The sequence below is a fragment of the Leptosomus discolor genome, chromosome 9 (genome assembly GCF_034619465.1).
Source record: "Leptosomus discolor isolate bLepDis1 chromosome 9, bLepDis1.hap2, whole genome shotgun sequence".
Taxonomy (NCBI): domain Eukaryota; kingdom Metazoa; phylum Chordata; class Aves; order Leptosomiformes; family Leptosomidae; genus Leptosomus; species Leptosomus discolor.
In genome coordinates, this window is record NC_141399.1 from 22,352,303 (window position 1) to 22,366,655 (window position 14,353).

At 37.0% G+C, this 14,353-nt stretch overlaps 1 protein-coding gene across 1 annotated transcript in view; it reads left to right on the forward strand.

Annotated features, from left to right (window-relative positions):
- SYN2 (synapsin II) overlaps positions 1 to 14,353 on the forward strand; it is a 188,545-nt gene that overhangs the window by 61,498 nt on the left and 112,694 nt on the right. Inside the window, exons 2-4 of the mRNA XM_086469933.1 lie at positions 3,544 to 3,601; positions 5,956 to 6,047; positions 10,124 to 10,280. Of these exons, the coding sequence (XP_086326059.1) occupies positions 3,544 to 3,601; positions 5,956 to 6,047; positions 10,124 to 10,280 (307 nt within the window). The remainder of the gene's footprint in view (positions 1 to 3,543; positions 3,602 to 5,955; positions 6,048 to 10,123; positions 10,281 to 14,353) is intronic.

The following is a 14,353-nucleotide window of genomic DNA, read 5'->3' on the forward strand; positions in this document are numbered from 1 at the left end:
AAGTAGCACCAGTTTTAATGCTTTATGCACTTACGTAAAATGAAACCCCATTGGTTTCATGGTATACCGATATTGCAGAAATGTACGTAGATGCTATAGTTTGATGGAAATATTTCAGGTCTTTTTTATATATTTGATGAATTTTTAGTCATTACGACTTCATTCATTGTCCTTGCCCAAGTTCAGTAAGAGGTATGAGTTTGCATTAGGCTGCATCTATGCCAACTGTATATTCTACAGTTGTTTAGTTTTAAATGTGTAAGATTTTTATCCAGAAAATGAATTGTGAAGCAAGAGATGCATAGATATTTCATGTATTTTGAAAATATTCTGACTATAAGAGGTCATGCTTGTAACTCCAGTAGGCGGCATTCCGATTAGTAGTGTCTGTTTCCTCTGCATTTAGGCTTTTTAAAGCAACTGTTTGCACAGTGAGTTTCAGAGTAACCATGGTACTGCTTTCTTTCCTTCTCTTCCGTACGTACAATGCAGAAATCATTAACCATTGACAGCCAGGTGTTACTTGAATTGGGGCATATTTGTTTTGTTAACTTTGCTCACGCTGACATCTAAGCTCACGCTCATCTCCAACACCTTGCCAAGAGATGCTGTCCCTGAAAGCGTTACTGCCTTCCTACGGAAGTGCTCTGACAGTTGATATATAGGTCCTCCATGCTCAGTACTGACAGTAATAAGGTGTAACAGGAATTTCAAACTACAATTCAGTGAAATTCTGTAAATCAATAACACAAAAGAATTTTGTTCCCCATCTACCCTCAGTAAAAAGATAAAATAATTTAGACAAGTAATAAATGTCTTTATAGTAGAATTGTACATTTTGCATATTGCAAATAGAAAATAACTCCAGCAGGGCATGAATGTATTTCCTAAGTATAGTAAATAAAATGAAAACTAGTTTCTGTTTCACAGCAAACTCATGCTAAGAATTTCTTAGAGTTTCTTCTGAAATTACTGAGTAATGACTTTTTGCTGTAAGTTATTTTTTGGGGAAATTAAGATAAATTCTTGCAGTTTGTGTCTCAATATTTGGAGAATATTATTGAATATTATACATTTTTATAAAAGGTGTTGGTTAAAGCTACTTTGAAATTAAGCTTCTTTAAATGATTAAATGTCGTGTTTGTTTTCAAGCCCCAGATTGCTTAAATTCAGTACTTACTGTTTATTTTCAAAGCTGAAGTAATTTGTTGAAATATGAGTCATGCCAGAGTTTAGTTGTTTTAAGGTTGTGTCATCTAAATGATAGTTAAGTAGAAAGACTGAATTTAAAGGAATAGCATCTCACTAATTAATAATTAACTAATGCTTTGAGCACATTGCAATATGTGCAATGGCCTTAGCACTAGAGAATAGAAAAGCCTCTCTTTGGTGGTTTCCTCTCTTAAAGAAGTAATCATTGCTGATATTTGTTAGGGTAAGCATTGTGGGAGGTTTAATCTCTCTCTATATAGTCAAGCTACCATTCAGCTTTGAAGAAACTGAGTATTACTCTAAGCTCATTTTTCAGTGTTCAAGAGGCAGCTTCACTTCAACATTTAATGTGTTATTTAGCAAACATAATTCTATCTAAATTAAATTTGTGTTATATGATGTCCAATAATGCATTTACCTCACCCAGTGCTGCATCAGAAAAAAAAATCTAGGAGCTCATCCTGTTCCCAGTAAAATTCAGCAATAGCATTACTGTTAAATTCATGGGGATCAGAATTGGAGTTTTACATATTTTTTCGAAGTGGTAAATCTTAGTTTTTCAGACACATGTAAGTTACAAATTGGTTGCTTTTCTCCTGAGGCAGATGTGGTTTTATCTGTGGACATGAGACCTTCCTCTCTGGTCTGGCTTTTGTGGACTTCTCCCATGGTAATACAGGTGTCCTTGGGTTTCCTCTGCCTATTAGGTTGACATGGTCCAGCTGATGCTTCAGCATAAACAACATTATAAAACTTAAGCCATGTCCAGACATCTTCAAAGTTTTCAAGAGGTGATTTTCATATTCCCGATGTGAAATTTCAAAATAAATTTAGAAAGAAAAAATAATATTTCTTTGTTAGACTTGTGTTACAGTGTATTTAACTTCTTTTATTGGCAAAAATACTTTGTAGCATTATGTTGAGTATGTACCTCCTATAATAAAATGATGGGTTTCAAACTTTGTATTTCACGTGTATTTATTACAAGAAACCAGTAATACAAATGCCTTCTTCATTGTTATCTTCTCACCAATTGTGTATTTGTATGGAGTTAATTGTTGGGCAATCCTTTAGAATGCCATTTCAGTGTAATGCTTTCTTTGCTTTCTACCACCCATAATGCCTAAGATGCCCTTGAGAAATATGTTGCCCAAGGCAGTGTTTTCAGTTGATTATTGTGAAGTTTGGTTCTTCCACTGTTGAAACCAGTGTTGAAAGTCTTCTAGACCTCAGTGTGAAAAGGATTCTCCAAAAGCAATGGTGAATATTTTAATATGTAGTATACATTAATTTCACTGGTGAGGTGGGTTTAGTTTACTATAACAGCATTTTGTCAGATGTTGAAAATAGACAAAAATACCTTTTTTTTTTTTTAACACTTGAGAAGATGTTCTATGCTGTTCTGGTATTGGATTGTGCAGCAAACTTTTGCTTGCATATAATAAATATATATTATAATATATATAATAAAAGCAGGAAAGATACTCTAAGATTTGGCTTTAGCACAGAAGGTACAGAGAGACTGATACCATATACCTTTTCCAAGTTCAGAGTGTTAGAGTTGTTCTCTTTTATCAAGAGATTTTTTTTTTTTTTTTAAAATTCCCATTTACTCCGAAGGAGACACGTGCTGCCTAAGGCATGCAACTGACAGATTCCTAAAAGAATGCCTGCTTGTGAGTCCTGGAAGACTGGATCATTGAATTCAGTTCTGTTTTATTGCAGCAGTCCTGGTGCATAATATTTACTCAAACTCTCCTTCAGATTAATTGCATTGTCTCAAGTTATAGTCTAGAAAAAATCAAAGTGATTGGTAAACCAGGCACTCGCAAATTTGGTGACAACAGTCTCCAGTAACTGCTAATACTCTCTTTAAAATAATATAAACTTTCTAAGCGTACTGTTTCCAATTAACCGGTTTTTCTAAATGAACCAAGTGGATAAAGGTTGACATGAGTGGCTGTTAGGAAGTTGTTCCCCTTGAAATGAATTTCCATTGGTGGTGTTTACTTTAACGAGAGCAAGGTTGCATCTTTTTAGTGGTACTCATTTTGTATTAATAACTGATTGTGAAATATGTGCTTCATTATGCTTTAGTATACACTTTAATGTTGAAAATCACATTATGCCGTTTATCACAAAATACTGCATTATGGGATGTTAAGGATACAAGGATGTCAAAGGAAGGAGAATTGTGTACGTGTAGTAGGTAGATTCAGTTAGTATATATGTGTGTTTTCGAGACACTGAAGACCATACAAAAAGCTTTTATGTAGCTACTGATTACATGTACATATATCCTTGATTTGTTCTCTTGCTTTTTTCCTGCAGGGCCAAGGCTTTTCGTGGAAAAAAGGTCCATGGAGAATATGACATAAAGGTTGAACAGGTAACTAAATGACTTAATCTGAATGTTATTTTTATATTTCTGTATTTATACAAATACATATGTATGTATAAATACATACCTCCCTGGAGGTGTTTAAAAGATGTGTAGACGTGGTGCTTAGGGACACAGTTTAATGATGGACTTGGCACTGTTAAGTTAACGGTTGGATTTGATGATCTTAAGGGTCTTTTCCAACATAAATGATTCTATGATTCTATATGCTTGTGTTATAGATAGATACATAGTCCTTTGTGCTTCAAAAAACCCTCACAAGTAAGTAGAACACTCAAAGATATAGTTATGTTTCACTCTAACATGGCTCTTTTTAAAGGATTCTGACTATAATTTGCACAGCATTAAAAACATGTGTTCAAAAGTTGTTGCTTAGAGACTGTGAATTTCCCAAACACTCCGTGAATTACATGATGCATCTCTCTATCACTAATTCCTTCACTTAAGAATGTACATACACTCCCATTGCAGCACTAGCATGTGGGGTGTTTTAAAACAGCACTGAATAAATAGGGAGATAAAATTCAGGGCGCATTAGAATTATGGCTGTTTTATTTGAGCTAGGTATCTGAAACTAGGTAATTAGATAAGTCTCTTCACTGCTTTTCAATCTTGAATTCTACCAATAGATGCTACTGTAAGAAGCTTCAGTACTTAAACTGAATTGTTTTGTCGTTGGGATTTCAAAGCATGAGGGAAGAGTATCACTAGCTGTGTGGATTCAGCTTGTCTAAATTCACTGTAATAGTACAGCATGTAGCTTTGCTCCATTCTTTACACCATTGAATAAGTATTGAGGGAGAGACGGGAAAAAGAAGACAAGCTATTTTGTCCCAAAATACCATTCGCACCTAGATCAGACCATGCAGTTAGCATCATGCACACTGTCTCTTTAACATTAACAAAAGCTCTGTGTAAGCCTGGAATTTCCTTCATGTGGTCTCTTGTAGGACCAGAACCACCTTTGATCAGTAGGACTCAAAGTTTCTTAATCCTGCTAATCACTTTGTAACACCCCAACACTGTGACAGTCCTATACGAATAATTAACAACTACTTTAGTGTTCTTTTGCTAATGCCAGAGAGCATAATTTTATTTTCACACTGTTTACAGCGACTTATCTTAACATACAATATTTTCTATCACGTACTAAGCTTTTAAACTACAAAATCTATATTGTGAATCCTTGTAATTGTTTAATATGATTTATTAATTGGAGAGATCAGTTGTCAATCTCAGATTAAATAGATTTTAAGTGGTTCATTAACATTGTCAGCACTTATACATATATTTCAATCTCTCACCGTTTGTACTTTTTTTACAATAACCTTAAAACTGCCCCTCATGTTTAGAACGTTGTAACACTGATCCAAGGAAGTGTGTAAGTGTGTGGGATTTAACAAAGAGACCTCCATGCGTGAAATCAAGCACACACTTAAGCTGTTGAGTTGGAATGGTGCTTGGAGTAGTCAACGCTTGCCTTAGCTGAACACTGAATTCTGAAAGCCTTACACAGATTTCACTTAGGAAGACTTTCAGTGATACCATTTTTCAAGAGGAGACTGATGAGAGCTCTGACACTCTCTGTTCTGTAGTAGTGTCCGGGATAGCAAAGGCACTTATTTATCCACTAGAAGAGAGCTGGCTGCATTTCGATTATTCTGCTGTGTAATGTTATTGTAAAGTGCCTTGAGAGTCTAAGCTGATGAAAGACACTGCATAAATTAAAAACATCCTGTCCTTTTCTTTCAAATAACTGTAGATTCAGAGTATGGAAGTGATTCCTTTTAAATTCCACATTTCTGGTGTGAGAAGATACTTTGAAAAAGATCTTTATTTGTGAATTTTGCAAATCAATTGTTTATTAGCACCAGGTCTTTTAAAAAGAAAAGTAAATTAACATAAAGGAAATAGAAAGGAGTAAAGTATATGAAGAGATGCTAAATGTTATAAGAAAATACTCTGTCATAGTTATTTTAACATTGCTATTGTACTATTTTCTTCAAAACTTCACATATTTATTGGGTCTGTATTAATCTGTGATAACACCATACAAGGCAAAAATATAATCTCTATACTGCTATGCAGATGTGAATGAGGAAATTCACTTCTTTCCTGCCCCATAGCCCTTTTTCATAAAGTTTTTTACTTTTTGCTTTCTTTGTATTGAATTTTTTTCAAATGTGATGTGTTATACGCGGCAAATACTGTTGGATTAATATCCTCTTAGTACTCTTTATATTCCAAATGTATATTGTCAGTTCAGATACTAATACACAAAAGAAGGGATTTAGGAAAATAAAGGACAACCAGACTGACTAATGTGAGTCTTCTTTTCATAGGCAGAATTTTCAGAAATCAACTTGATAGCCCATGCTGATGGCAATTATGCAGTAGATATCCAAGTATTTCGAAATGGCACTAAAGTTGTCAGGTAAGAGAAGCTAAGTAGAATAACAGCAAAAAGCAGTAAGTGGCTTAATGTATGCATGTGGAAGGTACTGAATGATTTCTTTTATATGTGTGATAGGGATTTTGACTGATACAACACCCCTCAGTCACTGGCATGAAGGTCAGGAGATAAAGTATCTGATGAGTGCAGTAAGTCCTGTTTGTGACAGGAAGGAAGTCTCTCCCCATTTTGGTCACAGGAAAGATACATTTGATTAAGACGGGAATGAAGTCTGGTATAAAGAATACAAGACTGGGATTTAGGGTTGTTGATTTGCGTCTTAACTTTGCTTCAGAAATAAAGACAGTCTTGGTGATTTTGTACGTGCCAGACCTTTCCAGATGAGCAGCATTTATTTCCAATGTTGAATATTTTCCATTGAAACAGGCTAAATCATAGCACTTCTCTCAAGACAGTTACTGGAATATCACTGTCTGTTTGAAAGATTTCAATTTAAAAGCTTGAGATTTCCCAATCTCAACAGCCAATAGGCTGTTTTGTCCAAAAAGGATTATTCCAATTGGAAGCAGGGTAATTTTACCTTTTTTTTTTTCAGTGAGGTCATCAACAGCCCTGTAAATTTAAGGGGAGAAAACAGGGGTACATCTGGGCAAAATAAAAGCTTAAGTAAGTTTTAGCAAAGTTATTTCAGGCAGTCCTCTATTTTGTCTGATTTGTGGAATTACTCCTATTTTCACCAGTGCACGGAAGTGTGAGTTAAGTGTAGCAGTTGTTCGGCTGAGCAATTGCATTCAGAAAGGTAGATCAAGCCACTAACGGTGACCTGGTAGTTTACTACTTGTGTTTATCTTTAGGCAAGAGTAGGAGTTCAGGGAGCTGGACAACATACAACATGTCTTATATCTTTGTGTTTTTGCACAACATCTGTCAAAACAAAAGATTTAAAATTTCTATTCATTCATGTGAGAAAAAAAATCAGAAAAAAATTATGGAAAATAAATGTACTTTGTGCTTTAAAACACACAACTGTTTAATGTCTTGTGTGTTCTAAAAACACTGCAGAGTAATACAACAACCACTTATGCCAAATCCACAAGATTATTTCCTTAGAGTAGAGATTTTATATTTTTTTTAGGGTTTTTTGTTAGTTGGACTTTTTTTCTTTTCCCAACGACAGAAGTTTTGGACCCAGGAAATCTTGATCGCTGCTCCTTAGTGGCTTTTCTGTAGAGAATTTTCCAAACAGAACAAAAATACTGAGGCCAAATTAGCATCAAAACATGTCAATACTTAATGTGAGTTGGGAGCCTCCAGAAAATAGCATCTACATAGATGTGTATTTGCAGTTTATGAGAAAGCATGGTAAAAAAGTTTCACTCGAATTTGTGTGAGATATCTTCATCAGTGTGCATGCTTTCTGGTGTGAGAAGGATATGCAGACACTATGGGAGAGCAGTGCTCTGTTTCTGTGATAACTTATGTGAAGATACAGAATATTTTTGAAAAACAGAAGTATTTTTCATTAATGTTCTGTATCTTCAGATAAGTGCTAGTCTTTATGTTACTTTAAGCCTAGTCAGTTTGTGAAGTGAGTTGCCTGAAGCTTGGAACTTGCTTCGTGTGTCACTAAGGAATGCAGAGTTGCTGATGGATATTACTTTACATGTTCAGCTGGTAAGAAACTTGTTTTGAAATCTAGTGTTAAATATGGGTCAGACAATAGGATGTGTGGCACATTCCTTTGTTTCTGTCTGTCTCAACCATCAAGAGAGATGGGAGAAACTGCTGGTCTCACTGGTATCAAAGTTCATATTGAATATGAACTGTGGGGCTATTACTAAGAAGGCATAAATTTTGAATTCTGAGGAGAAAAGTCTGTTGTGTTATTGATGTGGGGTCCGAAATGACCTTGTATCATAGATTTGTGAGCAAAATATTAGTATAATTGATGGTAAAACAAGAGAGAATGGACTCAAGCTGCACCAGGGTAGGTTTAGGCTTGACATTAGGAAAAATTTTTTCACTGAAAGGGCTGTCAGGCATTGGAATAGGCTGCCCAGGGAGATGGTTGAGTCACCATCCCTTAATGTGTTTAAAGGTCATTTAGGTGTGGTGCTTGGAGATACGGTTTAGGGGTGTATTTGGTAGAGTAGGGTTGATGGCTGGACTTGATCTCAAAGGTCTTTTCCAATCTGAATGATTCTATGATTCTATCTGAATGATTTCTATGAAAATCATAGCAACTTTGATGACAAAATTTTGCTGCCTTAGTTTAGGAGGAAAACCAGGCACCTGCTTGTTTTGTTTTTGTGAATGAAAACCAAATCATGAAAAATTATATCTCATGTTACATAATGCTGAGATTTTGGATCTTACAAGTGCTTGAGCCAGGATTACAATTTTTCTCATGACCTTCTTCTGTATACACAGTCATTCTGTCCAGTGGTAATTACAGAACTAGAACAATTATGTAAATGTATCGTGTTCCTTTAAGGATTTTTTGCAAAGCAAAATCTATTATTTTTGGTTTTGTTTTTTAAAAAGTACATTCCTTCAGTTCCCCAATTATTTCATCTGTAAATCTGTATTTTAAAGGGCACTTTCTGTTCTTTACTTTTATTTAAAAACACAGTGCTGTCTTTGAGTTGATGTGTAATCCCCTTAGCACTATTTCAAATGATAGAGAGGGTCTCTGTCACTGAGTGGTCTGCAATTCTGATTAAGGCATCATTAGTCCTCTAAGTATTATGCTGTGCTAGTAAATTCAATTTCCTTATTTCAAACACTCAGCACACCACCATGAAACTTAGATCACAAATTCTCAGAACTATGCTACAGATAATTTTTTGGAAACTTGTTGAAGGCAAGCATTTCTTTACAAGTTTTGACCGTTGCTCTACAGTGCCATTTTAATGACTCTTGACAGCAAATCTTTATAATGTTGCTTTGGCCAAATCATGCATTACATTTGAAAGCCACCTTCAGAATCCAGCTAATATACTTTGACTACTGCATTCAGACTGGAATCTCAAAACTGTTTATGCAATTTTAACATGAATTTTGATGGTTGTGGTTTTGTTTTCTTTTACTAGAGTGATATTTCTGAATAGTTTTGTAACCTTCAGAATTTTTCACTCCAGTATACAGTTTGTATTTATTTAAGACATGTAAATGATTACACTCATTTACTAGACTAATTTAATTTACCCTGCAGTTATGCCTCTTTCGGGAGGTTGATAGCTGCAAGCTAGTCAGTATTTTTTCCACCTATAAAATTTGAATACATAGGGGACTCTTTCAACAGTCAAGTTTAGGAGCTAATTGCCCCTGTCCTGGTGTCTCTGTCCTGTTGCATTATGTCTTCTGTTTTCCAGAACTTTCTTCAGTAACTAAATGTCAGGGTTTGAGTAAGGTGAAGATGGTGTCAGATTTCTCTCAAAGGTACATGGTGATAGGACAGGTAACCACGGAAGTCACAACAGGGGAAATCCTGGTTAGATACAAGAGAGAAAGAGAAAAAAATGTGCAGTTGTAAGTTTAGAAATTCATTCTGACAAGTGTCTTTATCAAAAGTTTAATTATGGTTATCTCTGATTATGGTATTCCTTTTGCAAGGAGTGGTGTTGCTTTGTCTCTTACTGCTTTTAAAACAGTAGGATGATAGCTGTGAAAAAAAAATTGTTCCCAAGAAGCTTAAGTTTCTGGTGAAGAGATTTGCCTGCTTTGTTTATGATTGTCATTGCTGAGTATCTGGTCTACACAAACAAAGAACATACTCAGAATTTATAGATATGATTTATCTTACGGTGGGAAAAAAACCTTAAAAGCCATCATAATTTGTCTCTCCTCTTAATGGAGTCACATTATTGACTGGATGATGGTGTTTTCTGAACAGTCAAGCAGTTAAGAAATTATACAATACAGATTTTTATAAAGCCTTAATAATTCTTTCCACCTTGTAGCATTTACCTTTTTTATGAGTGTTCTTCTAGTACTTTTCTATCCATCAGCTAGACATTTTTCACTTCTAAGCTTTTGCTGTTGAAGGAAAAACAATTTGATCATTGACTATTAGCAATGTATCTTTTTCTATTTAGGTCATTCAGGCCTGATTTCGTCCTCATTCGACAACATTCATTTAGTATGGCAGAAAATGAAGATTTCCGTAACTTGATCATTGGAATGCAGTACGCAGGCATCCCCAGTGTCAACTCCCTGGAATCAATCTATAACTTCTGCGACAAACCGTGGGTGGTAAGTGATGTATCAGAAAGTTTTTCTGCTGCAAAACCAGTTTGCTTGTTTAGTTCCCTTTCATGAATATTGGATATCGAACTGCAAAGTTACTTAGCAGAGCAGTGAAGCAATAGTGAAAGGAATAAAAAGTAAACTAAGATATTCAAATTATTTTTTCAAAGAGCCAGTGTAGGCAGTGTGGAGAAGAGAAAAAAAGGTATTTGTAGTACAAATAATGAAATAAGTGAGGAAACGAATGGAAGGCCTATCCACTGCTACATGCTTCCTCAAGTGAGGAAAGTGTGTTTATTCACAATTTGTCTGGGAAAAGCAAGCTGAGAATATTTTCCATATTTGTGGTCTTGAACGCAATTTAAACAAACTTTAGCCAGTGTTTTCCTCATGCCTGTGAAATTTTTGGGGCTATGCTTTAGCAAGGAAATCTGAAGCAATTTGTTTCCTCATTTGAAAGCTCTTTTCATAATCTTGTGCATATAGGGTAGGAGTTAGTCTTTTCAGTTATGCCTAGAGTAAGGAGGTACACTGGAGAATCACTGGTGTGTGCCAGTTTTAGTGTAGAAGCCCATTCAGTTTTTTGTTACGCGCTTTGTAGGGATGGAGGCAGAATTTGGTGATCTATTTGATTCGTAATAGCAACAAGTTAAAATGTGGTGCTATAAAAGATGATTATCAGTGGTGCAGTCACTGTTCCTATAATAGATATATTCAATTGTCCAAGAGCTAGTGAAACTTTAAAGAATACCACTTGTTAGAAATAGGCAAAACTTCGTAATTATTTCCTCTGATGCCTGGGTAAGAAAAGAACAGTTGTCTGTATTTTTCACACCGAAGAAAAGTTGTACTGTAATACTTTTTATTGCCTTGAAGGTGTTTATTTTTTCACACTTAGTATGAAAATCCCTCTAAAAATATCATTATCAGATTTTAACATATACCTCTTGCAGGTAGTTTTATTATACTTTTATGTTGCAGTAAACTGCAGCGGGGAATAAATAATTGATAGAGCATTTATAACTTCTCAGAATACACATTGTACATTGCTGTATCCATTACTTTAATATATCACATTTTCAATGCTGTGTGGCTTCGGTTCATTGTATGCAATGAAGCTGGGCGTTGAAGCAGTAACAGTAGCATTTACATGCAATAATGATGCAATAAAAAGTAAACGAATAATTCCTCCTTCTATTATCCTTCTGGTGGCATTAGAGTCATGGCAGTTCTTCCACCAAACCGATAAAAATATCTTTTTCTTACAACTGGTCTTGTTGCGCATAAGATTTCTGTGCTGATTTTTCCCTATCATAATAATTGAGAGTAACTGGGAGTTGTAGGAATATTTACCATAATAACTGGAAGACGTAACAAAAGCAAATATAAGGTTGTTTTCTTTGAGAAACTCAGATGTGACACAGCCTGAGCAAGAGTCCCATTCACATCTCTTAGGTATTTCCTCTCATAAATAATTATTCTAGAGAAATTCTATTGTCAGACAGGTTACATGCTTCTTTCAGGTTTTAATTATCTTCTATAGTTCCCTGAAGTTGTTTTCATTAAGGTGCATAGTAGAGCAGGGCCTGAGCGCGTACCTCCCTCTGCAAGTCTGTGGACAGTGAGGTCAAGTAGGCAGCGTTCGTGTGTCGTGAACATGGGCATGCTTTGCTCCACCAGTGGCCTCACCTCTGCATGTCAACTACCTGTGACTGTAAGCTAAGCCTGCACAAGTGAGAGCAGTTCCCATTCTGCATATGTGCTGGTTCTATTCTTTAGCTGGATCCCTCTGAGGAGGGTGGACTTTTAATTTGAACACAAAAATATTTTCTGTACAAATGCAAGGGGAATTGGGCCTTTAACCTGAAATATCCTAACTTCTGTTCTTTGTGGTAGTGGGAGGTGTAGAGACCACCAGAGCATCATGAAATCTTCATCAGGTTTAGGAAAGCTAAACACTGCAAGAAGTCATGCAAACCTGTTTCAACCCATGCCCAGAATACTCTGAGGGTAAAAATCCACTGATGCTTTGGTTCAGCCAATTTCATCCATGTTCAAATAATGCAACAGCATCCAGGGACTGGTTTTGCTTATGTTATCTTCTAGCTTGTTCGATTGCACCTAACTCATACATGCCACCCTGCCTATGTGAGTTCCCTGCTGCAAACTGTAGTCTAGATTTGGGTGCCTTGGGTTGCACTTCTCCATCTGTTGCTGCACACTAGCCTTAAGCACAAAAACCATTGATGCCTGTGCTGTGCTCCTAGATGACTTCAGGCCAGTGAATCAAGCAGTGTTACCCACTGTTAAAATGACACATATTTAAGCTGAACTGGTACAAACTTAATTGAACTGTAACTAGAAAAAAACTATTCTGCAAGTCCTTGACCAGAAACCAGATCAATGTTTACAGCACTGATTAAAGGTATTTGTAATGGGTCTGAGTGGCAAGGTTTTGGTAGCGGGGGGCTTACAGGGGTGACTTCTGTACGAAGCTGCTAGAAGTTTCCCCTATGTTAGATACAGAAAATGACAGCTGGCTTTAAGACGGACCCGCTGCTGGCCAAGGCCGAGTCAATCAGCGACAGTGTTTTTCGCCTCTGTGATAATGTGTTTAAGAAAGGGAAAAAGTTATTGTGCAGCAGTAATTGCAGCGAGTGAGAGGAGTGAGAATATGTGAGAGAAACATTCTGCAGACGCCAAGGTCAGTGAAGAAGGAGGGGGAGGAGATGCTTCAGGCGCTGGAGCAGCGATTCCCCTGCGGCCTGTGGTGAAGACCATGGTGAGGCAGGCTGTCCCCTTGCAGTCCATGGGCGGTGGAGCAGATGACTGCCTACACCCTGTGGAGAGCCCCCACGCCGGAGTAGGTGGATACCTGAAGGAAGCTGTGACCCCGTGGGAAGCCTGCAGTGGAGCAGGCTCCTGGCAGGACCTGTGGCCCGTGGAGAGAGAGAAGCCCACGCTGGAGCAGGTTTGCTGCTAGTGATCCCGTGAGGGGGGCTCACGCTGGAGCAGTCGGTTCCTGAAGGACTGCACCCCATGAAGGAGACCCACGTTGGAGCAGTTCATGAAGAACTGAACCCATGGGAAGACTCATGCTGGAGAAGTCATGGAGGACTTTCTCCTGTGAGAGCGACCCCAATTGGAGCAGGAGAAACGTGTGAGGAATCCTCCCCCTGAGGAGGAAGGAATGGCAGGAACAACAGAGTGATGAACTGACCACAAACGCCATTCCCTGTTCCTCGCCTGCGCCGCTGCAGGGGAGGAGTGAGAGAAATCGGGATCAAAGTTAAGCCCGGGAAAGAAGGATGGGGGGGAAGGTGTTTTAAGATTTGGTTTTATTTCTCATTACTCCTCTCTGAGTTAATTGGTAATAAATTACTTTTTCCTGAAGTCGAGTCTGTTTTGCCCATGATGGTAAATGTTGGGTGATCTCCCTGTCCATATCTTAACCCCACAAGCCTGTTATATTTTTTTTTCCTCTCCCCTGTCCAGTTGAGGAGGGGGAGTGATAAAGTGGCTTTGGTGGGCACCTGGCATCTGGCCAGGGTCAACTCACCACAGTATTGAACCACCTGCCATCTCTTGTATCCAGAGCTTCATGATTTGGTGAAACTGAAATTCTGTGTTTGCAGTTAACACCATTTTCTTATTTAAATTTCTGTCTTTTTCATTATGGCTTAGATACTGGAATACACTCTAATTCCAATTACTTTTTATGTTCTTCATCGTCTTAACATTAATATAAAAAGAAAAGGAGGTTCTACTTCATACACATGTAACTTTTCATAAACTTGCTGTCGGAAAAGAATTTCAGCTGGCGTGTTCAACAGTCATGAGTGTCCATGTCAATTTTGCGGTAGTGCAAGTAAACGTGCTTTAACTTGACGTCGATTAGCTCCCTTTTTTCACAGGTTGGAAGGGATGCCTTTCAGGACAATTCCTTTGTTAACGTGGATGACCTGATAGTTGTATGAAAGCTGTTTCTATAAACACTGCAAGTTCAAAAGCCTTATGAAAAATTAGAAAGCAGAACTCCTGATAAAGCCATAAGTAATAATAGTTATTAATTAATGAGG